At 47.8% G+C, this 27,492-nt stretch overlaps 1 protein-coding gene across 4 annotated transcripts in view; it reads left to right on the top strand.

The window, feature by feature from the left end:
• LOC126523402 (cyclin-dependent kinase 8-like) overlaps nucleotides 1–27,492 on the top strand; it is a 275,486-nt gene that overhangs the window by 87,906 nt on the left and 160,088 nt on the right. For all 4 annotated transcript variants that reach the window (XM_050172023.3, XM_050172024.3, XM_050172025.3 and 1 more), the window contains exons 8-9: nucleotides 2,274–2,417; nucleotides 15,902–15,971. In XM_050172023.3, the coding sequence (XP_050027980.1) occupies nucleotides 2,274–2,417; nucleotides 15,902–15,971 (214 nt within the window). The remainder of the gene's footprint in view (nucleotides 1–2,273; nucleotides 2,418–15,901; nucleotides 15,972–27,492) is intronic.

Consider the following 27,492-nt stretch of genomic DNA (forward strand, 5'->3'; position numbering starts at 1 on the left):
TGGAAAATGCTGCAACATCCGCCATACAGCCCAAAGCTGTCGCCTTGCGACTGCCACATTTTGGAGTATTTGAAAAAGCAGCTCAAGGGAACTAGATTCGTGTCGGACAATGACGTGAAAGAGTCAGACTTTTTGGAGCAGCAACCCGAGGAGTTTTATCAGATGGGGATCACCCGACTCGTTAGTCAATGCGACAAATGTCTAAATGCCAGAAGGTGGCACCAGAGGTGCTGGCGTAAGTAGAAGGTAAATTTGGTTGTGGGAGTTCATAGTGTTCTTTTTTTCTTTTTTTATTGTTCAACCTAGGTAGGACATTAGGCAGTATAACAGCAAGAGCTTGGTGGCGCGACCCACGGCCCCGTTCCAAAGGGGACGCTCATAACGTCCTTCCATCCATCCATCCATCCGTCTGTCCGTCCGTCCGTCCGATCGATGGTTTTGCTAATGTAGTTGTTTGATTAATTAGTAAGTTAGGTTAGCTAGTCATTAGTTTTATGACTATTTTAGTAACTACCAATTTGTTTGATTAGTTTATCAGTCGCTTAGCTTTGTTAGTTTAGTAATTAGTTTAGTAGTTTGGTAATTAGCTTAGTAGTTTAGTAGTAGTTAGAAGTTTAGTAGTTTAGTACTTAGCTTAGTAATTAGTTTAATAATCAGTTGGTTAGCTTTGTTAGTGTAGTAATTACCTATTTGTTTGGTTAGTTGATTAGTTGGTTAACTTTGTTAGTTTGAAATGTGTGTTTTTTACAAGCAATTACATAAAAGTGCGACATGAACTTGCTCTGTAGTCTAACGTTTGTTTCTAACGATGGAGTATTCCAAGTGTACAATATTAATTCTGAATTAACCTGCATTGCGAATGCAGTTGAACCTGGAAATAAAACAAGGCTTTGTGGTTGTTTTGAAATTGTTCGCATTTAACTTTCTGAACACGGTACAGAAACAAGGTGGCGATTTGTATGCTGTGTTGACAATATTCACAGGCTGTTACAGGCAGTCGACCCTTGCGCAATTGTGAGCGTACACACAGAACGCCTGTGGCTTCTGTTCAATGTCTGCTTTAGTCCACCTTCTACTTGTGCCAGCGCCAAGGTGCATAGACTCTGGGTGCTGTATGAAGCTCTCCTATAGCGTTACGCGGAAGTTTCATGACCAGATGAAAAGTATTGAAGGACCTGGCTTTATCTTGAAAGTAGTGATCTGCAATCAGTACAGAGTCTAGGTGCGCTGAGGGCTCATAACTTTCTGTATGCTGTGTTTTTGCTGCTTAGTTGGCGTTGAAGCGAGAGACAGTCCGAAAGTCAATTTGCTGACTGCTGCTCCCACCAGCGTTTTGACAGTGTGTGTCCGCGCTCATCGAGTCAGATGTATTTATGTTTGACTGGGTGTGTGTGGCACCATGCTTCTTAATTTAGTTAGCAACCGAATGTTTACACGGTCATAAGGTCGATACAACTACTGTCCTTACTTCATATTGCTGTCTACTAATTTGCTATTGCAATCAATGCTTTGCCTTTTTTATTCACTGCAATTTTTTTATTCAAGCAACGAAAACTGCCCTCCCTCACCTTCAGGACCTGCGTTATATTCGTGGTTGTGTTATGTCCTTCCCTTTCATGACATTTCATCGCTTGGATGTCACACACTAAAGGGAAAACAATAGAAGGAGCTCGCTGCAGTAGCCCTGCATGCAGTTATCCAAAAAACAAGGAAAAGGAAAGACACATTTTTGCAGCGGTTCTTTTCTAAGAAAGGGTCACAGCGAACAGTGCACCACCACTTCATTTTGATTAGGTGCTAATGTGAGTTGTGGCTGACATTTTTGCCATTGTGCTTACTATGTTGTTACACTTCTAAGCTTATAATTTGATGACAAATGTGCTAAAAGGACAACTGGTGCAGGGCCTACAAGTTAATGGGCATAGGTTGGTTAGCCAGACAGAGAATAAGAATTGCTCAGTTTTCCAAAATAAGATGGGTTAAATGAACAAGCTTTTATTGTATTCGTGTAATAGGAGTCTATTTTTACTGTTGGCAATACAATTGCAATGTTTTGTCATAGTAAAGTGAAAAAAGCTTGCTAATAAATGCATCTGCATATCATTATTCAATATTTAATTTATTTGTATTCGATCCATATTTGCAAGCTTTGATATTTGCATGCCCTTAGTTTTCAGCATGCAGAACATATTTGTTTAGTGAAATATTTGTTTGGGTGTGAAGTTGCTTGCATCCTTGATGACTGACTTGCATGGTTGCCCTTTAACATGCAGACATCTGGGCCATTGGGTGCATCTTCGCTGAGCTGTTGACTTCGGAGCCCATCTTCCACTGCCGGCAGGAGGACATCAAGACCAGCAATCCTTACCACCATGACCAGCTTGACCGCATCTTCAATGTCATGGGATTTCCCCATGGTTGGTGTGCTTATCATGTGCTTGAACTTGTGGGCTTAATATGAGCACTAGGTATGCATGACTACTGCAACTCAGTTGCTCATTCGTTCTCATTTAAATATTGCAGATAGGAGGTATTCTTCGGGGCATGCAGTTTCATTCCATATTTGAGTGCATTAGTTGAGTGTGTACCATAAAAACCCGCGTATAATACGAACCTGCATATAGTACGAGGTGAAATTTTTGGGACACGAAATGGAAAAAAAAGTTTTATCCGCGTATAATACGAGTTAGGAAAACTAGAGGAAAACATTTATTTAAATTGCAGTCCGCAGTTCAATCGCTGTCTCCCTCAGCTGCGCTCTCTTCGGATAGTTCCTTGTCGGACATATCTTCCCGGAGGTGCTCATCCTCTGTACCATCAAGTGCATTCGAGTTGCCGTACTTCTTGAATGTACGATGCACATGGTCCTCTGGTATGCTGGCCCATGCGTCCACAATCCACTTGCATAGCATGGCTGGCGAAGCCTGCTTCAGCCGCCTGGTCGGCGTCACTGCAGACTCACCTGAGCGCATCCAATCTACGTAGCACAGCTTGACCGCGTCCTCGAATGGCTTGTTCATGCAAACATCTAAAGCCTGCGGCTTGAGACGTCATCCGACCCGGGATATTGACGAGTTCACAGCCTCTTCACTGAGTCGGCCAAATGGCAACGAAATGTGTCCAGCACGAGGATGGACGGGAACGACAACAGTGCGACGGGCAGCCTATGCCAGACGGACTTTATCCAGTTGAGCACAAGATTCTCGTTCATCCAGCCTTTCTCATGGCATCTCACGACCACATTTTTTGGCAGCTCCTAACCTTTAGGCACTGTCTTGCGCTTGAAGACGACATAGGGCGGGAGCTTGCGTCTGCTGCCGATCACATAGGGCGGGACGTAGGGTGGGAGCTTGCGTCCGTCTGCCGTGCACGACAACATGACGGTAACTTGCATTTTTTCGTTGCCAGTGGACCGGACATAAACTTGTTTAGAGCCCTTTTTGTGCACGGTGAGGCGCGATGGCATGTCCAGATAAACCGGCGTTTGGTCAGCGTTGCTGATTTGCCCTAACTGGAAGTTCTTGGACATGTGCAGTGAAATAATGTGGAGCTGGAAAGCCACAAGCAGCTCTTTGAACGATTCTGGCAGCTTTTGTGAAATCAAATTTCGGCGGCGTAAGGAAAATCCAGCACGGCACATGTAGCGATAAATCCAGTGCTTGCTCACTTTGAAGGCAGAGCTGGGTAGCCCTCTTTCTCTTGCAAGCTCCTTAGCTTTTGCCTGCATGAGCTCCATGCTCACAGCTAGATGCGCGGCTCACTGTTGGCGTACGAACTCCATCAGGGCAAGTTCGACTTCAGGGAATGTCCCACCCGTCGGGTTGCAAAAGATTCTTCGCGTTCCGCTGCACGTGAAAAGGGTTTCCTTCTGTCAGTGCCATCCGCAAATGCTTCCCTCGTTGATGCCAAACTGCCTCCCAGTTGCACTGTTGTCGATGTCCTGTGCAGCTAAAATAACCTTTCTCTTGAAAGCAGCCGATTGCTGTTTTCGTGGTCAGGACATCTTGGTCCTTCAATGCGGAATAAAAAGATGCACTTCGCGAAGCATGGTTTGCATGTGTGCTGCCAAGGTGCACATTCAACAATACAGAAACGATACTGTAGTCAGGCAGCAGTAACGAAACGAAAGCGTAGCCACGCAGCAATAAGGAAATCAAGCCATAGCCACACAGCAATAACGAAACCAAAACTTCTAGCCAAAATTTATGACTGACATTTTTTTTCGCATCCGCGTATAGTACGAGGCGAAAATTTGTGACGCTAATAATAGGAAAGAAACCTCGTATTATACGCGGGTTTTTATGGTAGTCTACAGTAAATCAGAATGAGATCAGACAAAGAAAGAAATGTTGAAATGTAACTGTGGTGTTATCATTGTTAGGGCTAAACTGTTCACAGAGCTATCTCTCGTCTTTCCTGCCAGTGAGTGCTGTCATCTTGGTATAGTTAGAAAGCTCAGAGTTCCGCCTTTCGGATTCCCACGATGGCCGCATAGCAAAAAGCACTGGAGGAAAAGTTCGCCAGCATGCTGAGAGGCGCCTTCCAATTGGCTGTTGCTAGGCAACTAGTGCCCTGACACTGCCGGTGCAGTGCTCGCCTGCTAGTCCTGCCAGCGGGCCTGCTTCGAAAAATGTTGATCCACCATTTCCTTGTTGATCATATTGTGAATGTAAGTGCCAAATTTAACCTCTAAAACGCAAAAAAGCTTGAAACCGGGCACAGCTTGAAACCAGAAAGCGAAGTACAAGCCGCCTCATCTTTCCACAGCAGAGGGGGCAGTTGTTGCCAGGTTCATACAAGCCGATTATAAGATCACGCAGGAGATGAGTCACTGTGTCCTGCAATCTCATAGTGCATCGGCAATAAAGCAGCAGCGAAGCAAACCATTTCCCTCTGTCCTGGTGTATAGTGGTACAGACAGAGCCCTGACGATGTGCCGATGCCCGTGCCTCTTGCGCATACACGGGTTCGTGTTGCTACATTCCAGAGCCGGTTAATGTCAACATCGGCAGAGGCATTTTTGGGTGTAATTATTATTTCCCAGTTTTGGAGTTTGAAATGTATATTTTACCTGTTCTTCTAGCTTTCCCTGTTTTTCTCAATTATAGTCTTTTTAAATTGACACTAAAGAGAAAAGTGATGTCTTCTGAATCAGTAAATTACCTTTCTGTGACACCAAAAACACCACTCTTACCACAATAAGATGCTTGGTAAACCAGACAAAGCGCAAGAACAAAAGACGAGTGGTGATGCCTCCTTGAAGTTCCCGCACCTGGTCGCTGTGACGTCATGGATTTTCAGGGCATCTTCTACAGCCTACTTAATTACATAGCGGTACAGATTGACTTCATTGTGTTCTAAAGGAACCAAATATTATATATGGCAAGTTTCACGAACCTTTACTCAGCCAATGCGGCCCAAATGCGAGAACATACTTTGGAATCCCTGACGTCGCACTGACGTACTGGCGTCTGGGTTTTGGCACAAAATTTAAATACTGATACTTCGACCGTCATTTTCTCATCTAATAATCAAACTATTATTTTGAAATGTCTGCCTGCAGGGTTCTCAAACAATACTTTATTAGTCTCAACTGATATATTGTTTCGCTTTAGTGTCCCTTTATAGGGCCCCCCACCAGGTCTGGCCATTTTGAGCTAACAAGCGCAGAGTGTACAATGCGCGCCAACGATCGTGTTTGCAAAGAATTACATCGCTATGCGCCGCGGAAAGGCCTGAAATCTCAATCCGAACACTGTTTTCCTTTTCACTCGCGGCGAATCCGCCCGGAGAGGGACGGTGATGTAGTCGTGCCCTGCACCTACGTAGTCATGTCCGCAATGTGACGTCGCTCGTGGTGAAACGTGTCTCGGGAATTATTCAACACAACATCTGTTATCTGTGCGATCTGTTGCTTGAATTGATGAATTGAAGTACAGTTGAACCTCGCAATAATGAAATCGGCGGGAAACGCGAAAGAATTCGCTGTCGCGAGAATTTTGTTGTTGCGAAAAGAGACAGCACAGATAGGTAATGCATCGCAGAACAAAACTTTACTGTCTAAATTCCGTTAGCTTACTTTGCAAGCTTTGCTCGAGGATATAGAACCGCGTTGTTGACAGTACAAAGTGTGCTGCATGCGTCGACCAGCAGCGGCAGTAGTGCCGTAGCGCAGAATTTACGGTCAACTGCTTTCGGAGATGCGATCACTTGCCGAGATTTTGCGTAACTCGGCACCGGACGCAGAGCAACAGCGCATGCAGCATTTCTCCAGCGCACGCTGTTGCCCGTAGGCGCCGACGCGGCCGGTGCCGATCGCAAAAGTGATCGTATCTCATGTACGCGAAAGCAAACGATCGAGATAATGGCCCTTTCCACAAATCTACATCCGGCGTAGAATCCGCACATGATGCCTGTCGGGTGGCACCAAAACCAGCGTTCTTGAAGCAAAGGATGCGTATTCCTGGACAATCGGTCAATCATGGCCCCATGCGTGACACTCCATATGCCGCGACCGCCATCTCGAGCGCCATAAACAAGTCCACGTATGTGGGACGTGGATTTCTTTGTTTTTGCTGCATTTTTCCCACCGAGGCGCACATTACGCAGTGCACTGCCGCGATCGGGGATTGTTGTTCGAAACGGGCGTCCAGTTTGCGTTCAGTCTCGCCTCACGCGATTTGACTAGGCCTCGCCGAGTCGTCAACCGTGGGGAACGCAAAATGAATGCGCGTTTCGAACAACGATCTCGCCTGGTAGGCGCGCAAACACCGTCATCACATGGCGGTAGCAACGTATTGCCGCTCATGGTGCCGCTTCAAACGGGCGATCAACAAACAAGATGGCGGCCATGACGTGTTTCCAGCGCACTGATTGCTTCCGGCACTTGGTTGTTCTGGTGAACAAGAATGGCGGCGCCCACACAAGTGTAATGTGGTGGTATTTTATGCAATTTTAATGCAAAACAATCGCATTTGAGCACATTTTGGAGCCTGCTAGCCTTACGCAATATGTGGAGTTACTTTCCGGCAAATTTCGTTGATGCGGGATTGCAGTGCAGCTACATTTCATTGCCGAGAGGTACGAAATGCATTGAATCCTATGGGCGTTCGCCGGGGATACGAAAATGTTTCGTTGTCGCGGGAATTTCGTTGTTGCGGTATTTCGTTATCGCGGGTTCCGACTGTATAGAGAAATAATAAAACACAAAAATGGAATGTCTGCATGTTTTTTGTTTTACTTTGCGCCGAAGCAAGAGAGATGGGGTACTTCCGCTTCGTCTGCTTGTTCGCACGGTCATGCGGTCACATGCACAGGTACCAAAACTATGCCAATTTCTACCGTGTTCCAGTGCGTGATCACGCTCTGCGATCTGCTTGTTCTTCCTCAGTAATCGTGTAGCACTGAATTATACCGCTAGTCATGTTTACTTGTGTTTCCAGTGCAATTGTGTGCTGCACAAAGGAGAACACCTCGTGCGTGGCACGGTCAGCGAAAATGCGTAGCGCAGGAAAAAAAATAAAGCGAGGAGAAAAGGAAAATGAAAGTGGGGCCTGTGATGTATGCTTCACACGATCCTTGAGGGCTGGTGTGGGAGAACACAGGGAAGGAATTTCGCTTCCGAAGGCTAGACGGGGCGAGTGGAGAGAGCGTCTTGCTTGGCAGTGGAGCCCGCCTGCTGAAATCATGGGTTTGCAGCACTGAAATATTTCTATCTCGGCTATTAATGAGCCGATCTGAATTTTTGTGGCAGAATGCTCCCTAAAGGACACGTAACAACTTCCAGCGTTTAACCAAAATTTGCTATGAAGTCTGGTGAAGGGCCCTTTAATGTCTCCAATTTTATATTGGCACTGTATGCCTTCTACTCATTAAATTCTCTTCATTCTTTTTTGCCGAAATGCTCGTGAGTCAGAGACTGCACAGAAGCTATGATATAGTGTCTTAAGAGATTGCAATATCATGAAATTCCGTAGAAATCGTCAACAAGGATTGACGTTTGTAAAGCTGAAACACTAGAATTTCATAACTTTGGCTACTGGCCAGAGTAAGCAAAGTGCCTACTGGCCCTAATTTTCTTTTTTTTTTCCTTTTTTTTATGATGCTGACATCCTCCAGTTGCTTCCTCCTCCCCCCCTCCCTCCATGCCCCTTGCCACGTGCACTGTTTTTTGTTTCCTTTCCTTTTTACCTGTGCACAGCACGTACTTGTTTTTTAAGTATTTGTGTACCATAGTGCGATTCACGAACGGTGCGGGTGTAGAGACAAGGTTTAGTGAGTGCCTGCGCCTTCAGGGACCAGCTGGACTCGCTGCTTCGGGACCGTTTTGTCTGCGGCACCAACAACCCTGCCATGCCGGTGGGGTTGTTGGCGGATGCCGGCGAGATTGCCCGTGCGACTGGCTCACCGTTGGCAGAAGCGGTGGTCAACAAGTTGGCGACAAAGGGCTGTACCTGCGGTTGCTGTGGTGGTGCCTCCTCCCCCTCACAATTGGGAAAACGCATATGCCGAAGGGGGAGGACGAAAAGCGGACAGCAGAAGCAGCCTTGTTCAAGCCCAGATACCACACAAGCCTGCGGCCAGGGCAGCCATCGCAAGGGTACGCGGTGGTGGCATGCGGCAGGAGGCTTGAGTTCTTCCGCGACCAGGCTCCAAATCATGGCCAAATAACTGCTGATTTTCGGCATGTGGCACACAGGGTTTGTTCTATTGTCTGTGCTGCCGTAGACCGTCAAAGTCTGCGGGCACCCCATTTCCACGGAGCTGGACTCAGTGGCCAGCGTATCAGTAATGGCCGGGAAACTTTCAAGCATACTTTCCCCGGCATGTCTGTCGAGGCTTCGGGCATGATGCTGTGCAGCTACTCTGGGCAGCTCTCCCAGGTCTAGCGTCAGGCCCAGATCAGCGTTTGCTTTCACGACAAGGAGGCAACCCTTCCTTTTTATCTAACCAAGGGGTCGTCACCGACGCTGCTGGGCCGAAACTGAATTCACGCACTGGGTGTTTGTCTGCCAGAGTACCAGGAAGCCAGCCTGCATGTGGTGAAAGACGTCCCCAGCCTCCTGACCAAGTGCAAGTCCCTGTTCCAGCCAGCAGTGGGCACATTCGAAAGCGCGACGCCTGGCATCTATGTACCTGAGGGAGCCTGGCCATGTTTTTTTCAAGCCTCGCTCAAGGCCGTTCGTTCTGAAGGACGGGGTACCCAGGAGCTGCAATGGTTACAGCGAGACAACATCCTGGTGCCCGTCAAGACGTCTGCATTGGCCGCTCCCATCATACCAGTCCTCAAGTGGTACGGCAGTGTCAGGATCTGTGGGGATTTCAAGGTTGCCATTAACCCCATCGCTACCGTCGAGATACCCGTTGGCCCGGATAGAAGATCTCTGGTCAGCGTTGTCCAGTGGACAGAAGTTTACCAAGCTCGACCTCAGAGATGCTTACCAGCAGCTGGTGCTCCAGGATGCCTCCCGGAAGTATGTCACAGTATCGACAATTTTGGGGCTCTTCTAGTACACATGCTTACCGTTTCGTGTGGCCTGAGCCCCAGCCATATTTCAGAGGGAGATGGACAACCTCTTCAGGGGCATGAGGCACGTGGTGGGGTACTTGGACGACATCCTGGTTACTGGCAGTGACGACAGTGACCACTTGGAGAACCTGCACGATGTCCTAGCTGGCACGACTGCTGGACGCCGGTCACATGCTAAAGCTGGAAAAGTGCATTTTCCTGGCCCCCAGTGTTGAGTACTTGGGACATGTCATTTCCCAGGCAGGCCTAGCCCCGGCTATCCACAAAGTGCATGCTTTGCTCATGGCGCCTAAGCCCCAGAAAAAGAAGGAGCTTCAGAACTACCTCGGCCTCATCAACTTCTACAGGAGTTTCCTGCCGAACCTGTCGGAGCATCCACAGCCGCTCCATCTTCTGCTTCGATATGGCCAGCAATGGGTCTGAAAGAAGGAGCAGGACTGGGCCTTCCAGCGCAGCAAAGATCTAATCACCAAGGCTCCAGTGCTGGTACATTTTGATCCTGCCAAGCCTGTCATCCTGATCGTAGATGCTTCACCGTACAGCATGGGAGCCGTCCTGGCGCACCGAGACAAGGATGGCCAGGAACGCCCTGTGTCGTTTGCTTCTTGACGGCTTCATGCTGCAGAGCAGCATTACAGCCAGCTGCAGAAGGAAGGCCTGGCCCTCATGTTCGGTGTCGAGCTCTTCCACCAGTATCTGTGGGGCCGGAAGTTCGAGGCGGTCACGCACCAAACAGAACACTGACCAACATGCTTGCCATGTACGTCTCATCCAATCATCACAACTGGGACGACGTGCTGCTGTTCATCACTTACGTCCTTTCAATAAGGTCATTGGTCTGTGGATGATACGGCGTGGAATGACGGAACTGTGAGGTACACAAACGAAGTAACTCTTCAATGGCATCAGCAGTGAACTGGCTACCATGGTTGCTGATGATGATACGTGGCCAGCCATGACGAAAGACCACGGAACGCAGCAGGAAAACCGCCACGGAAGCAGCGGTGGAAGATGGTATGGCTGCAGTTTCTGCATACCGTGTAAGATGGTCTACGCAGACAATTATCCAACGGTTCTTGTTGTTAGGTAACAGGAATGGACCCAAAAGGTCAATGCCTACTTGCTCGTACGGCGTACTGGGCGGTGTCAGGGGCTGAAGGGGACCCCCGGGGCTGCGGTGGTCGGTCGCTTGTGACGTTGGCATATTTCAAAATTAGTGACATAGCGTTTGGTTGTTTCGTACATTTTGGGCCAGTAAAAGTGCTCCTGCGTATGGTGTAGCGTTCGTACGAAGCTGAAATGGCCGGATGTCACATTGTCATGCATGGCGCATAGAATGTCGGAGCGGAGACTCTCGGGGACAACAAGCAGAAAATGCGCTCCATGCCTGGAGTAATTAGTTTTGTAGAGCAACTTATCACGGACAGTAAAGCGACCCCTGCCTTGAGAAGTAAGGGCTGCGACAAAAAGCGGATCGAGGGTAAGGTCATTCCGTTGCTCTCGCTGAAAGTTGGCCGCTTCAGGGAAAGTAGAAGTAACAGCAGTGAGGCAGTCGTCAAAATTCTCAGCCTCGCAGTCAGTTGTCTCAAGAGGAATCCGATAGAGGCAGTCTGCGTCAGCGTGACGATGGCCACTCTTGTACGATACCACAGAGTAGTATACCTGGAGGCGCAGTGCCCAACGTGTGAGGCGACCAGAGGGATCACGCAAACCGACCAGCCAGCATAAAGAATGATGGTCGGTGATAATCTTGAATGGTCTACCGTAAAGATAACACCAAAACTTCTGTATGGCGAAAACAGCTACGAGGCATTCCTGTTCCGTAACCGTATAAAGGCAACGACTGGCATATGCGACAAATGTTCTGCACCACTGTGACGTTGTACAAGCACTGCTCCTATCCCGATTCCACTAGCATCAGTGTGAACTTCAGTCGGGCAAGATGGATCGAAGGGACGCAAGAAGATCCCGGCCACGGCGGCCGCATTTCGATAGGGGCGAAATGCGAAAACACCGGTGTACTTAGATTTAGGTGCACATTAAAGAACCCCAGGTGGTCGAAATTTCCGGAGTCCTCCACTACGGCGTGCCTCATAATCAGAAAGTGGTTTTGGCACGTAAAACCCCATAATTTAATTTTTTTAAGTGACGCAAGAGGGATGTTGACGTTAGTATAAACTTCAGTTGGGAGAATGATGCATCACACTCTGGTGTCCAATTGAAGGATGCATTTTGTCAGAAAATACTTGTCAACAGGTAAACGATGTCGGCAAACCAGGGAACAAAACAATGAAAATACGAACATAGGCCAATGAATGAGCGAAGTTGTCGTGCTGACTGCGGTGGCTTGAAGGAGCTCACCGCATCAATCTTTTGAGGATCGGGTCTGATGCCATCCTTGTCAACTAAGTGTTCCCAGGACCAGTGTTTGACGTTCGCCAAACCGAAATTTTTTTTTTTTAGTTTATAACCAGTCCAGCTTTCTTGATGCAGTCAAGAACAAGGCTGAGGCGTTCGTTATGTTCTTCAAATGTGCGGCCAAAGATTACAACATCATCGAGGTAACACATGCATATCTCCCACTTTAGACCACGTAGTACTGTGTCCATGAATCTTTCGAAGGTGGCAGGAGCATTGCAAAGGTCAAAAGGCATAACATTAAATTCGAATAGACCATCTGGAGTCACGAAAGCGTCCTTTGCCTTATCGGCAGGGTCCATAGATATTTGCCAATACCCCGATCGCAAATCAAGTGTAGAGAAGTGAGAAGCAGCTTGTAAGCAATCAATGACGTCATCGATTCGCGGTAGTGGATAGACATCCTTCTTCGTCACTGCATTTATATGTGTGTAATCCATGCGGAATCTCCAGGAGCCATCTTTTTTTCGGACCAGGATTACTGGGGCCTGCCCATGGACTAGACGACTCTTGAACGACACCTTTGTTCATCATCTCCTTGACTTGTTCTGCAATAACTTTTCGCTCGGAGGATGACACTCGGTAAGGCTTCTGGCGGATGGGGTGTGTGGAGCCGGTATTTATTCTGTGACGAGCGCGGGACGACGGTAAATGAAGGGGTGCATCTCCATGCGTGAAGTTGAATGCAGCCTCATGCCTGGCAAGGACCTGTACCAGTGCCTGCCGTTCCGATGTACAGAGAGCCTTGCTGATCATGTCAAGCATTAGCTCTTCAGAATGGCAATTGTCGCAAGGAGAGCAAGCTGTAGAGGCGTCCGTAGTTAGTGCCGCTATTGAGCTACATGCGGCTTCATCGAAGAGAGCGATTTTCAAGCCGCGAGGAGGGACAACCGGCGTGGCGGAACAGTTCAGTGCCCACAATTTGGCGACTCCTTTCGTCATGCACACAACAGAGCAGTGCACAAGTATATCTTTTTTAGCACAGTTTATGCGAAGAGGCCTAACTACAAGGTCAACAAAAGCAGCGTCAATAGTAGTTGCAAAAACACGAACGGGTGTCAGGCACCACAATGGTGCAATCAGTTCATCAAGAACACTGAGTGTGCCTGTGTCCCCGTCTTTGCCACGCGAGCTTTGTTCGGAACGTGCTGATATAAATAACTTGTTCAATGATATTTCGCCACACCACAGTTCACGGAAGTGCCGAACTGTTCAAGAAAATCGATACCAAGAATAACATCGTGCGAACAATGAGAAAGAACAAGGAATTCTGACACAAACACTTTCCCAGCCAACAAAACACTCACAGCACAAACACCAAGGGGATGAAGCCACTCTCCGCCTACTCCACGATAGGTAATACCGTCGTTCCAAGAAAACGTAACTTTGTGGCCTAGACGGTTTTTGAAAGCGAGGCTCATCACAGACACAGTTGCCCCAGTATCAACTAACGCCATGGTTGGTATTCCGTCAATCGACCCACCCACTTTGTTTTTGAGCATCACAACAGGCAGAGGTATTTCTTGCAAAGACCGTCCGGCGACCTCACCTCCATTGGCCGCCGATGCTAGTTTCCCGGCAGCGGTGAGGAAAAACAGCGCTGAGGGTACTGAGAGCGATGGGGACTGTTATTTGGTGGCGTCAAACTCCGCTCAGATGCTGGCGAATCACTGCGTCTTGGCTCATGCGAGAAGTGGTCCATTGGAAGCAAATCGGTCGTCCGCAAGTCATATGAAGTACGGGCTCCCAGTGGCGAGAGCATCGGTGGTGTCCTTCGTGATTGACGGCCTTAGCGACAATACCAAGCTATATGGCCTGTGGAACCGCAGTTGTAGCACACGGAATGGTCGCGGTTCACAGCATCTTCCTCGAAACGAATGCTAGGCTGCTGCGGGCGGAAAGAAAGTTCATTGTCGCGTGGATAACGTGTCTCTGCTGCTCGCTGAAATCCGTTATATTGTTCATAAGTCACATCATGGTAGTAGGGTCGGTGCTGTTCTTGTCGTGGACTGACAGAAGTCACAGGGCCTCGGGGGTAAAAACGTGGCTGTTCTCGTTGTGGCCGAGTGTCATAAGTAGGGCCTCTGTCGTAGAGACGTGGCTGAGGCTGGGGCGTGAGTTCATAATCCTCAGTGCCCCTCGCCGCAGGATACGGGGAGAAGGGTGCCACGTTTGGCTTGAAATCTGGTGGTAGGCGGAAGCTATGAGTGCCTGGATGTGTCACTTGCGCATGCAGGCTGAGCTCTTCCCGAACTATTTGTCGGATCGTTGATGCAAGATGGAGGGGCTAGTTGCTGTCCACGCTTGCAACTGTCGTCACATTGGCTAGCCTGCCAAACTTCGTTGTGATGCACCTCGTCTTCAGTTGCTCGAAAGTGTGACAGTGCCGAATGATGTCAGCGACGGAAGCCAGGTTGTCTTTTGTGATGAGGAAATTGTAAACATCTTCGGCGATTCCTTTTAGGATGTGCCCGACTTTTTGTCTTCCTCAGACATTCCAGAGTCCACCATCCTACACAGTTTTATTACTGCCTCAATGTAGGTCGTGCAGGTTTTGCCTGGCACTTGTGCACGTTACAGTAGCGTCTGTTCTACCCTTTTCTTTTTCATCACGGAGTAGCCGAATCGCTGTTTGATTTCCGAAACAAATCTTCCCCATTTTGGGAACATTTCCTCGTGATTGTCGAAACATACCAACGCAGTATCCGTTAGAAAGAATGTGACATTCGAAAGCTGAGAAGCGCTGTTCCACTTGTTGGTGGCACTCTCCCGGTGATAATGGATGAGCCATTCCTTGACATCTTCGTCCGATCTTCCGGCGAAAGGACGTGCATCTCTCAGTTGTAGAACAGAACTGGTCAGCACAGCAGTTGGAATGGGCCGTTGTTTGCCTGCGTCATGGGACATATTTAACTCCGGTGGATTCGGTGGGAGTCCAGCAAGGTGATGGCTCCGTCGAAGAACTTGTGGTTCAGCCTCCGTCTTTGGGTGTCGATTACCCCGCACCTCCACCACAACTGTTAGGAAGAGTTGCGAAGAAATGATCTTATTTACAGGGGATTGACGATGATCATAGCGTGATTGTAGCGCTGCCCGGCCTCTCAAACTCGCCGTTCTCTTCGTCTTCTCTTCTTTGTTCTTGCACCTGCCTCTTGTATCCGTTACATTATTTTATAAAAATGCAAATCAAATCAACTGCCTACTTCATGCATGTCAACTCAGGCGTATGCGTCAGCCAGACTTCTATCTCTCTACATGATTTCTAAAGAAACTAAGTTTTTGAATGGCAAGATAGGCTGACACCCTTTCGCCACTTGTACACATCACTTCTTCACATTATCACATTCTCTGTATATTTAATCAGTTGTTTTAAAAAATCAACCAGTTGTTAGTCTGCGCTCTTATCATATACTTCCTTTTGTCCTTCGTCTGGGTTGCGCTGCCCGCCCCTAGAAATATGTTCAGTCACCAACTCGCCCAGCTTGCTGTGATAATTCGATTTAACGAGGTTTCACTGTAGTGGATTTCGAATTGAATTAAAAAAAAGAAAGCCAAATACTGAACCAAATATTGAATATTTAATTAATTGTCCAGTAATCCGGGTTTCAAGTATGGTGAAGGATAATACACCTGAAGAGCCAAGAGCAGCACGTCTCACGCCGCCATTGATTCCAGTAAGAAGGCGAATAACTCCCGTGCCACATGCCATCGATTGCTGCACTTTCTTTTTGTCTTTGTGAGGGCTATTTCTTTGCTATTATTAACACAGTCTTTTACTCTTGCAGTGTGCACAGACAAATGGTCTTCCTTCCATTTAATTGGTCTATTTAATGCAACCTTCCTTAATTTCTTTTTGTAGCCTGTGTCCCCCCATAACTGGCAAAGTGACTGGTGGTTGCTCTTGGTGGCTTTGCTGATTTGGTACTGTTGCCACTTATTTTTTCTTGTCAACAGAAAAGGACTGGGAGGATATCAAAAAGATGCCTGAGCACCACACCCTGATGAAGGACTTCAAACGGTCAAGGTAAGCTCTGAAACATGGTCGCGTTCCTGTGCTGTCGTCAATGCACTGAGCAGTTCTTGGCTAAGCATGCAATAAAAAAAAATCTCTAAACAAAGACGCGCTTATGTCCATGGAAAGGTGACGACAAAACGATAGGGAAGCTAAGCGATGCACATGGCTTGTTTTTCCAGGTACAGTCTTTCATGGATATATCAAAATTATTGTTAAAAACTAAACACTTGCTTCGCATGTTGCTTAGCACTGGGCATTTCATCGCCAGAGGGTAGGCTTAAGTAAGCCCTTCCTTCGTGAACTACAGTCGACCACGGATATATGAAACTCGCAGATAACAAATTATTCTCTTTAAGATCACGTAGTAGTGACAGGGAAGAGCACAGCAGCAAAACTGTGAATAACTTAACTAAATTTTCATTGGGTGAATCTGTGTCGAGAAAAGCAAGTTATACTCAAAACACAACGATGATGGCGATTGTTGTAATCTGATTGCGGGTCAAGCTTTTATGCATTACTTGTTCAAGGTTCTAGTGTAATCACTAGTGCTCGCGTGGTTTCCAGAAACTTCTACACGGTTCGTGTCGCGCATGCAATCTGATAATATAAGGTTTGGTGAGGACATACACAACAGATAGAATGAACGATAACATTTGCGTAAGTTCCAGATCATGCAGGTGCATCTTGTGCTAAGGTAACTGAGCATGTGTGCTAAGCAATTGCTGCAATTGCTGGCAAGTGCAGAGCAATTGTGCTAAGGGATAATGTTAAACATTTGTGAGCCCAACGCCTCCTCTATTTTTTCATTGCCAGCACAGTCGCTCGCTCCCCAGTGGGAGCCGTTGGTGCGCCTTAGTTCATTGAGTTGCCGTGATGCAGCGCTACCCAGACGGTACGAATAATTTAGGTACGCCTGCTTGCGTAATGCAGATGTCTGAGCGCGCTCCGCTGCCGTTCCCAACGAGAAGTGTTCGACGCTCTATCACTGTGTCTATCAGGTAATCACACGTCTTTCAGTCTTCCGCCGACTTCTGCTGTGAGGCGCCACCCAGATGGTACTTTCCCCCACGACCGTAAAGCAGGTGCGAATGCTACCCGACGGGGGAGAGTAGGAAAGGACGATAGGAGAGGGTGGTGAACAGTCTGATCGGCCGCATCTGGCTAGCATCGAAAAAATAGAGGAGGTGCTGGTTAGCCTGTGAATGGCGGCCACCAGAGCAAGATAAACAAGCACACGTGTCAATACCCCCCTCTTAAAGGGCGTCGTCCCAATGCTGCATACAAAAGCGGGAAGAAAACCACAAATAATGAAGAAGAAAAAACAAAGAAGCAGTCTGTAAGGTAGTCAGCGGGCGTAGAAAGGCTCAAGACGCATTATGTACGCGACTTCAGGTCATGCATGGTGCTGCTGTGATTGCGAAATGCTATCTGGCATGACCTCATAGTCCAGTCCGCCAATACTTCGAATAATCTTGTAGGGTTCGAAATAGCATCATAGCAGTTTCTTGCTAAGTCCTCATCTCTGCATTGGAGTCCAGACGCAAACACAGTCACCGGGTTGGTATTCCTTGTAGCGTCATCGAAGATTGTAGTGCCAGCTGTCAGTTCTCTGCTGGTTCTTCATGCACAGGCACGCGAGGGAGACCGGCAGCTATCGGCCTTCTTCGGCGTGCTGGAGATAGGTGTCACTGTCTAAGTTCTCTTTGTCGGTGATGTGTGGCCACGGTTAAGAGTCGCCCTAGGGCTCCTGCTGTAAACCAACTTGAACAGCGTGATCTGCGCTGTTTCTTGCACTTCCATGTTATAAGCAAAGGTTACTTAAGGCAGGACGGCCTCCCATGTCCCCTTCAAGCAAGTTAGGAAATCAAAAACGATACGAAAACCGTGGATTATGAGTGAGCACATCAAAATGATAAAAAAAGAACCGCCTTTATCATGCGTTCTTGCACTCCAGATCAGAAATTAAACTTAAGGAATTCAAGACCGAAAGAAATAAACTGAATAAAATACTAAGGCAGGCAAGAATAGATTACTATCAACGTCTGTTTTTTGAAATCAACAAGAAACGTCCGGATGCGGTTTGGAAAGTAATAAATAACGTTTCAGGTCGTCAAACTAAAAGTAGTGTACCCAAGTCAATAAGCTACGCAAATTGCAAATTGATCGGTAAACCACTGGCAGACCATTTCGATACTCATTTTGTGAATGCAAGCGTTACGCACACCCATGACTCCAAAGTCATGTATTCACTAGATAAATGTGTTTCAGAAACTATATTTATGGAGCCAACTGATGAACATGAGGTGTTTACAACAATAAAAAGATCTTAATAACAGCAATGCATTGGATATTGACAATTTACAAATTAAGCCAATAAAGTATGTCTTACATCACTTGCCATTTATCTGCACGTTGGTCCATATGTTCAATTTAGCAATAGAATTGGCGACTTTCCCAGATGGCATGAAACGAGCTAAAGTATCTGTGCTATACAAACATGGCGATATAAATAATGTTTCTAATTATAGACCAATATCTGTCCTACCCATTTTTTCCAAAGTGCTAGAAAAAATTATTGCTACGCGCCTAACAAAATTTCTAGACAGACATGATGTAGTAACAAACTCACAGTTTGGTTTTAGAAAAGGTAGATCTACGGAAGCCGCCCTTTTATCCTTGAAAGAAAGTATTGTGCAAAGCATAGACAACGGAGAATTCGCCCTCGGGCTCTTCATTGATTTTAGCAAGGCATTTGATTGCATCAGTCATGACATTCTTAAATATAAACTATCAATATATGGAGTACGCGGACATCCACTCACTTTAATGGAATCATATCTCAGAAATAGAACTCAGTGTGTATGTATTAACAACATCCTATCTTCTTTCTTAACACTTAAAAATGGAGTGCTGCAAGGGAGTGTTTTGGGGCCCACTATTATTTAACTTATATATTAATGACTTAGTAAATATAGATCCTACAGTTGATGTCTTTATATATGCAGATGATAGCACTATACTCTTCTGTGGAAAAGATGCAAACGAACTAATTATCAGGTGTAATGCATTGCTAATGAAACTATCTGATTGATCACATTCAAATGTGATCAGAATTAACCCCACTAAAATGAAAGCTATGCTTTTCAGAGCCAGAAACAAACCTTTTCAGTTGGAACATTCAATCACTTATTTAGGCAAACACATAGAACTAGTTAATGAACAGAATATACTTGGAGTTATATTTTCATGTCTTTTGAGTTGGGATGCCCATTTTAATAACCTTCGAAACAAGTTTTCTGCAGTCGCCGGTGTACTATCTCGCTGTAGAGCTTACATGCCGACAAAAGCCAAGCTACAAATTTATCATGCATTGTTCACCTCGCAATTTAATTATTGCAGTTTAGTATGGGCAACCACAACACGAACTAACATAAATAAAATAGTTACATTACAAAAGGCGCTTTTCCGACACATTGCTAATATTGAAGCCCGATCAACAACAAAAACATTGTCACAAACACACCAAATCATATGGGTAGATCGATACTACGAATATCGTCTTTTACAAATATTTTATTTTGCAAGGAAAGAATGGAGAGATTTTCTTACATCACTAGCAACCTTGCAACACCATGACATACCTGTGCATCTCAGGAACCCTGAACCTTGGCTTGTACCGCGCTTTCGCACCGAGTATAAGTTACAATCTATTAAACACAATTTGCCGAAAATTCTAAATAATCATGTTCACACTAATAAATTCTCTCGTAAAGAATTGAACATGTATTTCGTTAACCTATAACATATATATTCATGTATAACGATGCATAAAAATGACCATGTCTTCTTTCTTGTCTTTTTGTTTTATTTGTTACATGTTATTATGTTATTGGATATGTTATTATATCGATATGTGATTTTTACATATCCTGTCATAAGCATGTATCTGAGTTTTCAAATTTATGTTTAGTTTATGTTTAGTAAATTTCTGCTTAAGTTTTTTGTACCAAAAAGGTTACTGTTATCACGCTGCCATGTATAACGCCTCCTGGGTCCAGTCAAGCTGCTGACGGCAGCTTTTAGCCCGGGAGGACGTTTCTAGTCTGTACTAGAAGAAGAATAAACTTCAACTTGAACTTGTGCTCAACATCAACATACATTGCTAGCTTGTTGGCAAGGGTGTTGCTCAGCCGCTCCGTAAGACTATTCGCCTACAGGTGGTAGGTATATTTGTCCTCTTATGGCTTTCTGACTGTATTGTAGAATGGCTTGTGTGAACTCTGCTATAAAGGCCGTTCCTCTGTCAGTGATGAGGATTTCTGGGGCACCACGTTACAGCAGGATGTTCTTGATGAAGACCACTTCTGCTGCACTGCCTTTCGGCAGAGCTTTCGTTTCTGCATAGCGGGTTAGGTAGTCAGTAGCCACGATGATCCACTTGTTTCAACATGTTGACGTCGAAAAGGGCCCCAACAAATCTATTCCTATTTGCTGAAATAGTCGGCAAGGAGACTCGATCGGCTGTAGTAATCCTGCTGGTCTTGTTGGTGGTGTCTCGTGTTGCTGGCAGTCGCAGCATGTCTTTACGTAACCGCCGACGTTGGCGGTCAGGCATGGTCAATAGTACTTCTCTCATATTCTTGTTAGCGTACGGGAAATGTCGGGGGGCCTTGCTGTGTGATTGTTGTTCAGGGCGTGCAGGACTTCTGGCCGGAGTGTTGCGGGTACAGTGAGAAGGTAGTTTGCGCGAGCTGGTGAAAAATTCTTTACGAGGACGTCATTGTGTAAAGAAAATGAAGACAGTCCATGCCAAAATACCTTAGGGACAATGTCAGTCTTGCCCTCTAAGTAATCCACGAGGCTTCGTAACTGTGGGTCTGCTCGCTGCTATTCGGCAAAGTCGTCTGCAGTTATTGTTCCTAGGAAGGCGTTGTCGTCTAGTTCGCCTTGCAGTGGCAGGTTAATATGGGTGCGCGATAGGCATTCGTCATCAGAATGCTTCCTCCAGGACTTATTCGCCACAGTGAATGTCGAATTCCTGGAGCCCGAGACTGTGACGTGCTAGGCGACCTGAAGGATCCTTTGTTTGCTAGCCTACACAAGGCATGTAATTGCTTACCACTTTGAAGTGCCTGCCGTATATGTAAGACCCATACTTGAAGAAAAGAGCGCTATGAAGACACGAGCTAAAAGAGGAACATGTACGACGGACAAGGCGCTACTTCCAACTAAACGTTTTTTTCAAGAAACAGGATTCTTCAAAAAGAAACATTTAGTTGGAAGTAGCGCCTTGTCCGTCGTACATGTTCCTCTTTTAGTCCGTGTCTTCGTAGTGCTCTTTTCTTCAAGTATGCAAAACCAATTCGCCCACATCAAGCTTCTGCTGCTTCAGATGTAAGACCCAAATTTCGGCATAGCCGAAGTAATCAAAAGGCACTCTTTCTCGGTTGTAGAATAATTCGCTTCCGCTATTGACATTGACTGGCTACCATAAGTGATTACGCTTTCAATTCCTTCCTTCCTTTGAGCTATCACGGCACCAAGGCCTATGCTACTAGTGTCAGTGTGCATTTCCGTCTCGATGTCTTCGTCGAAGTGTGGAAGCACCGGCGGTGACTGCAGCTGTCGTTTCAGCTCCTCAAATTTGTCGTCTTGCCTTGTTTCCCATTTAAAGTCAATGCCGGCTTTCGTGAAGTGAGTTAATGGTTCCGCAATGGTCGCAAAGTCTCTTACGAAGCACCTGTAATAGGCACACAGGCCGAGGAACCTGCCCACTGCCTTTTTGTCGACGGGCCACGGGAACATACCAATGGCAGCCGACTTCGCTGTAGATGCTTCTTAGGTCATAGCTTTGGTGGAATGTGCGTATGAGCTGGTATTGATGATTTTAGGTGTGTGTTTCTGTGTTGTAGCTAACTGAGACAGAGGCTTAACTGGTATTTGTGGTTGCATCGGTTTAAATGAGTTCCTGAGTGTGTACTTGCTGCTTGTAGGAATTATCTTGATGCCATAAATATTGGGGTATAGTCCATCCCTGGCAAGCAGAATGTCAGGGTCCTGGGGTATTTCAGCATGGTGGAGACTTCAACATTTTTGTGCTGGTGTCTGCTGTCCAGAAGAAAATCATTGAGCTAACATGTTCCTAGTGCGTGAGCTAGGAACCTTTAGAACCCTACACAGCAGAATCTCGTTCATAATATTTGGAAAAATACGCGAGAAATAACATACTAACCAGGAAAACGTACGATCCGAAGTAACTAAAAGAATTTGACAGACTCAACGATTGTTGGCATCTATGATGACATCTTGTAATGCGAAGCGTCACATGGATTGTTGCAGCATGAGACACCGACGCACTTTCAGCTGGTTGTGCTCCGGCTGCCTGAGATGGGTTTTGTTGTTTTCCTATTGCGTGGTGTTTTAAGAGGGCGACGGGAAACGGAAGCGAAATCGAGCTGGTGGGCGACGCCTGATGCCGCATAAGCGAAACGTGATGCCCACGTCATGCTGTCTGCAGCAGGGAATGGCGCTACATTCAGATTATCACCTACTAAAAGCATGCACTACACTACCAATGGCACTACGCACCATGCACTGTAAAACAGATAGGTGAAGGTGCTTATTGCAATAGGTTTGGCGGCGATATCTGTGAATGCGACGTGCGATGACCCTGGCAGAGATTTGCTAGTATCGGAATAAGGAACTGTTTGTGCCATCATTTTCACGTGAGGCGGGTGGCTACACCGGTGGAAAGTTAACATTTTTCGGCAGGGAGGGGGGGGGGGGGGGGTCTGGGATCCAACCGTCATTTTGGACCCTACCCATGTGTGTGTGTGTGTGTGTGAAGGAGGAGAATGAAACCAAGGGCCAGATTTTTATTAGTGATATCATAAGAAGCCAACAAATGACACCAAGGACAGCATAGGTGAAATTGCATGTACCTATTAGTTCAATTGAAAATGATAAATTAATGGAAAGGAGAGTGGATTAAAAAACAAGTGGCTGCAGTTGGGGCACGAACCCATGTCTTAACTTAAGCGTGCAATGCTGTCATTGCTGTCTTTCTTTGTTGGCTTCTTAAGATATGACACTATATAAGCAGACGCGCCCCTGTGTATGTGCTGACTGAAGAGGAAGACGAAGGACCGTGCTGTTATTGCGAGGGAGCCCTGTGCTATGGACAGCCTTTGCAGCGCTTTCCTATACCTAGCGTTCCAGCAACGTTGGCAACGACAATAAACCTCGTCGCATTTGGTGGAGATTGCCGAGATCCTTCGTCTCGTCCTGGAGCTTCGCACTCGAACCCTGCCAACAAGATCACCCTGCACTATGCCTGATCCCGCTACCACATTGCCTGCACCACCGGCTGCCACTGTTGTCTGCGCCGGCGTCCCTCGTCAACGCAACTCACCCATTTTCAGTGGGACCACCAAACATGATGTGGAGGACTGGCTCTCATTGTACGAATGTGTAAGTGCCCATTAGTTGGGCACGGCAGCACTTCAGGCATGCGGACGTCTAACAATCCGTCCCTCTTCCTCGTGCAGTTTTTATTCGGACTGCTTCCCGCCATCAATGGAGGCACCTTGCGGTTCGGGGAGAGCACCACTGCGCAGGTTGCCAGCGTGACGTTTTACCATGTGCCAGTGATTCCGTCGTGCACGTCATCGGAGCTGTTGCCTCATCATTTGCCGTTATCCCGCCTGGTTCTGTCAGCGCATGATCAGCACCCAGCACCATCCCACGGCTCGCCTACAAAAGGACGATCACCACACTCAACGCTTCTTGGGCACGACAGCACTTCAAGCATGCGGACGTCTAACTATCCATTCCTCTTCCTTGTGCAGGTGGGAAAACAATATGGCAAATGTATGCACTCGGAGAACCTTTTCTTGCTTGTGCTGCCGTGCCCACGGTGCTTAGATGTCGTATGTAACCTCAAACTGCTCTTGTGGAAATTACTGCTCCTGTGTGGCGACATTGAAACGAATCCAGGACCTCTCCTAGACCAAATCGCAAGCTCGTTAAAGGAAATCACTGCGGATATTAAACCCATCAAGGAAATGTGGCTTGCTGGTATAGATAAAAAACTAGATGCCTTAGCAAGACTTGAAGATAGGGTTGGCTTGTGTCAAGAGGAAATTGTCAACATGAAGCGTGCATATGAAAGCTTGGAAAGTCAACGACCTACAAAATCAGAGTAGGCAATCGAATTTAATTCTTTATGGCGTGCCAGAAACTGACGCAGAGACGAGTGAAATTCTTGAACAGACAGTGAACAAAACTGTCATTCAGGACACTCTTGGCTTAAATCCGGTTACTGTCGAATGCGTACATCGTCTAGGAAGAGCAGGACGGAACAAGAATAGGCCAGTAATTTTCAAGCTGCTAGATTTCAGGCAGAGATCAGTCATACTTAAAAAAGGTCATAAACTGAAAAACACCAACTACTAAATCGGAGAAGATTTTTCACCCAGAATCAGAGACATTAGAAGGAAGCTGTGGAATAGCACCAAAGAAAACCGCGAGAAGAACGATAAAGTATCGCTAGCATTTGATAAACTGTTTATTAACAATCGAGCCTTCTTTTGGAACGATGAAAAGAACGACAAAGTCTCTCTCCAAAAAAAGGATGGGGTTACTAAGGCCGCAAACTCGCCAAAGTCATCAACAACTACAACTAAAGCTCTAACCATTTTAAATGTTAATGAGAGAAGCGTTCTGAACAAAATAGAAGCTCTGGAAAGTCTCCTACTGGAATGTGATCCTTATATAGTTGGGGTTATGCAAACCTGGCTTTCTCCTGAAATATTTGATCATGAGCTCGTTCCTCCCACCAATTATGTCATTATTCGCAAAGACCGACCTTCCTGTGGTGGTGGCGTCGCTTTACTCATTAAAAAATGCCTTTCATATGCATGCCTTCCCGTTGTGACAGACGCCGAGGCCGTATTCTGCCGGCTTCTTTGTGATGGCACCCCCATATTTGTGGGATGCATTTACCGAAGCCCGTCATCAGGTTACGAGGGCATCACCTGTCACGAGGATCCCATCCTCGTCGCCAGTGTCGCGATCCACCTGGGCTCGTGAACGAGGGAGGGCTCGAGGCACCCTCTGTTAGACGGACACTCTGCAGCGTGGTGGTGCTGAACGATGACTGACTGACGAGCAGCCTTGCTCGTCGGTGTTTATTGCGGTGCGGTGACCAATGTTGCCTGCCGAGCTTGGCAGGCCACCGAGCCTGGCGGCAAACGAACATTATGCCTGAGGGGGCGTCACATGCTTGCTACACCCCCTTACCCCCAGTTTGTTTGTTAAATAACAGAAACAAACGTCTCTGTTCAAATTATGAGGCTCTGCCTCCACCCTAGCTGGGTCGACGCTGCCTGCTATCCAGGTGAGTAACGGTCCGGTGGCCTCCGCCATTGAGTACTCCGCCTGGGCACCGGTGTTGATGGGTTGGGTGTGGCAACGCCGTGTGCTGCCTGAGCCAGCCTTGCTCCATCCGGAGGGTCCGTAGTGGTCGGCCTTGCGAGTGGTGCCGGGCTCGACACCGGTCCAATGGGTGCCGCACCATTGGCTACGGTTGCCGCATCCGAGGTGGGTGGTGCTCCGCTGGAAGCGACTGGTTCTGCCGCTAGTCCTCCTGCGGGCTGGAACTCAGAAGTGGCAGTCGAGGGTGCTGACCAGGTCTCGAGGCGAGGCCTGACATGGTCGGCGTGTCTCTGCCACATGGCCCTGTCTGGCATGCGGATGAGCAGCGATGAGGCGCTGGCAGGAGACGCCACCTGTCCGGCAGACCAGGGTGGGCCAGGAAGGAAGTTCCTGGCGAAAACTGGAGATCCCGACTATGTCAAAGGCCCGGGACGGCACCCTTGGTCATCAGCCAGCTTCTGCTTCAGCTGCTTCAAGAGCACTGTGGATCTGAGGTCCGGATGCAAGACGTCCAAGGGTGTCTTGACCATACGACCCAGCAGGAGCTCACAGGGGGCACGGCCAGGGACATCGTGGGGCGTGGTCCGGTACTGAAATAGTATCCGGGCAATTTGCGTCCGGAAATCCCCAGTCTGGCTCTTCTTGAGCCTGTCCTTGATGGTTTGCACCACCCGCTCGGCTGCACCATTTGAAGCAGGGTGGTATGGCGGAACCATCATCCGGCGGATACCATTCTTCGTCAGCCAGGCCAGGTACTCTGTGCTGGCGAAAGCAGGACCATTGTCGGACACGATGACATCCGGGAACCCATGGGCGGCGAAGACCCTTCGTAGCGCTGCAATGGTTGCGCCTGCTGATGGAGTGGCGACAGGTAGAACCTCCGCCCACTTCGAAAAGGCGTCCACAACCACCAGGAAGTAATGGCCCTTGAAGGGTCCCCCAAAATCCACATGTAGGCGGGACCAGGGTCTCTGTGGGAACGGCCAGGGGGTGCTTTCCACGTGACATGAGGCTCGCTGATGCTCCTGGCAGATTTGGCAGCTCTGCACCACATGCAGGCTGGCTTCCGGGTACTCTGGCAGACGAATGCCCAGTGCATGAGTCCAGTTTCGGCCCAGCAGCATCGGCGACGACCTCTTCGTTAAGTAAAGGGGAAGGGTTGCCTTCCTGTCGCCAAAACGAATGCTGACCTGTGCCTGACCCTGGACCTGGGAGAGCTGCCCAGAGTAGCTGCACAGCATTGTCTGAAGCCTCGACGGACATGCCGGGTAATGTACGCTTGAAGAGTTTCCCGGCCATGACAGACACGCTGGCCCCTGTGTCCAGCTCCATGGAAATGGGGTGCCCGCAGATTTCGGCGGTCAGCATGTACGGCGGCACAGACGACGGTACAACGCCTGTGTGTCACATGCCGAAAATCAGCGGGTCCTCGGCCACGACGGGGAGCCTTGCTGCGGAAGAATCTGAGCCTGCTGCCGCACGCCCTCGCCGCGTACCCTTGCGACGGCTACCCTGGCCGCTGGCCTGTGTGGTAACTGGGCTTGAACCAGGCTGCTGCAGCTGTTTGCTGTTTGCCCTCCACCTTTGGCATACACTTGCCAGGTGCCCAATTTTCCTGCACGTGAAACACTGTGCTTGAGAGAACTGGCACTGTGAGGGGGAGTGGGCACCACCACAGCAACCGCAGGTACTGCCCTTTGTCGCCAACTCCTTGACCGCCGCTTCCGCCGACGGTGAGCCAGTCGCACGGGAAATCTCGCCGGCGTCCTTGGCGGCAGCTTTCATTGCCAGCGCTGCCTTCTTAGCGTCGTCCAGCGCGGGGTCGGGAAGCTCCAGGAGTAGCGTCTGCATGGCGGGGTTGTTGGTGCCACAGACGAAACGTTCCCGGAGCAGCGAGTCCAGCTGGTTCCCGAAAACGCAGGCACTCGCTAACTTTCACAGCGCAGCAATGAACTGCCCGAGGGTCTCTCTTTCCAGATGGCTCCGGTTGTTGAAGCAGAAACGCTTCATTAGTGTGGACGGTGCTGGGTTGAAATGTGAGCGCTGTATGCTGAGCAGCTCATCATCATCATCATCATCATCATCAGCCTGGTTA

This window comes from Dermacentor andersoni, chromosome 6 (assembly GCF_023375885.2).
Source record: "Dermacentor andersoni chromosome 6, qqDerAnde1_hic_scaffold, whole genome shotgun sequence".
Taxonomy (NCBI): Eukaryota; Metazoa; Arthropoda; class Arachnida; order Ixodida; family Ixodidae; genus Dermacentor; species Dermacentor andersoni.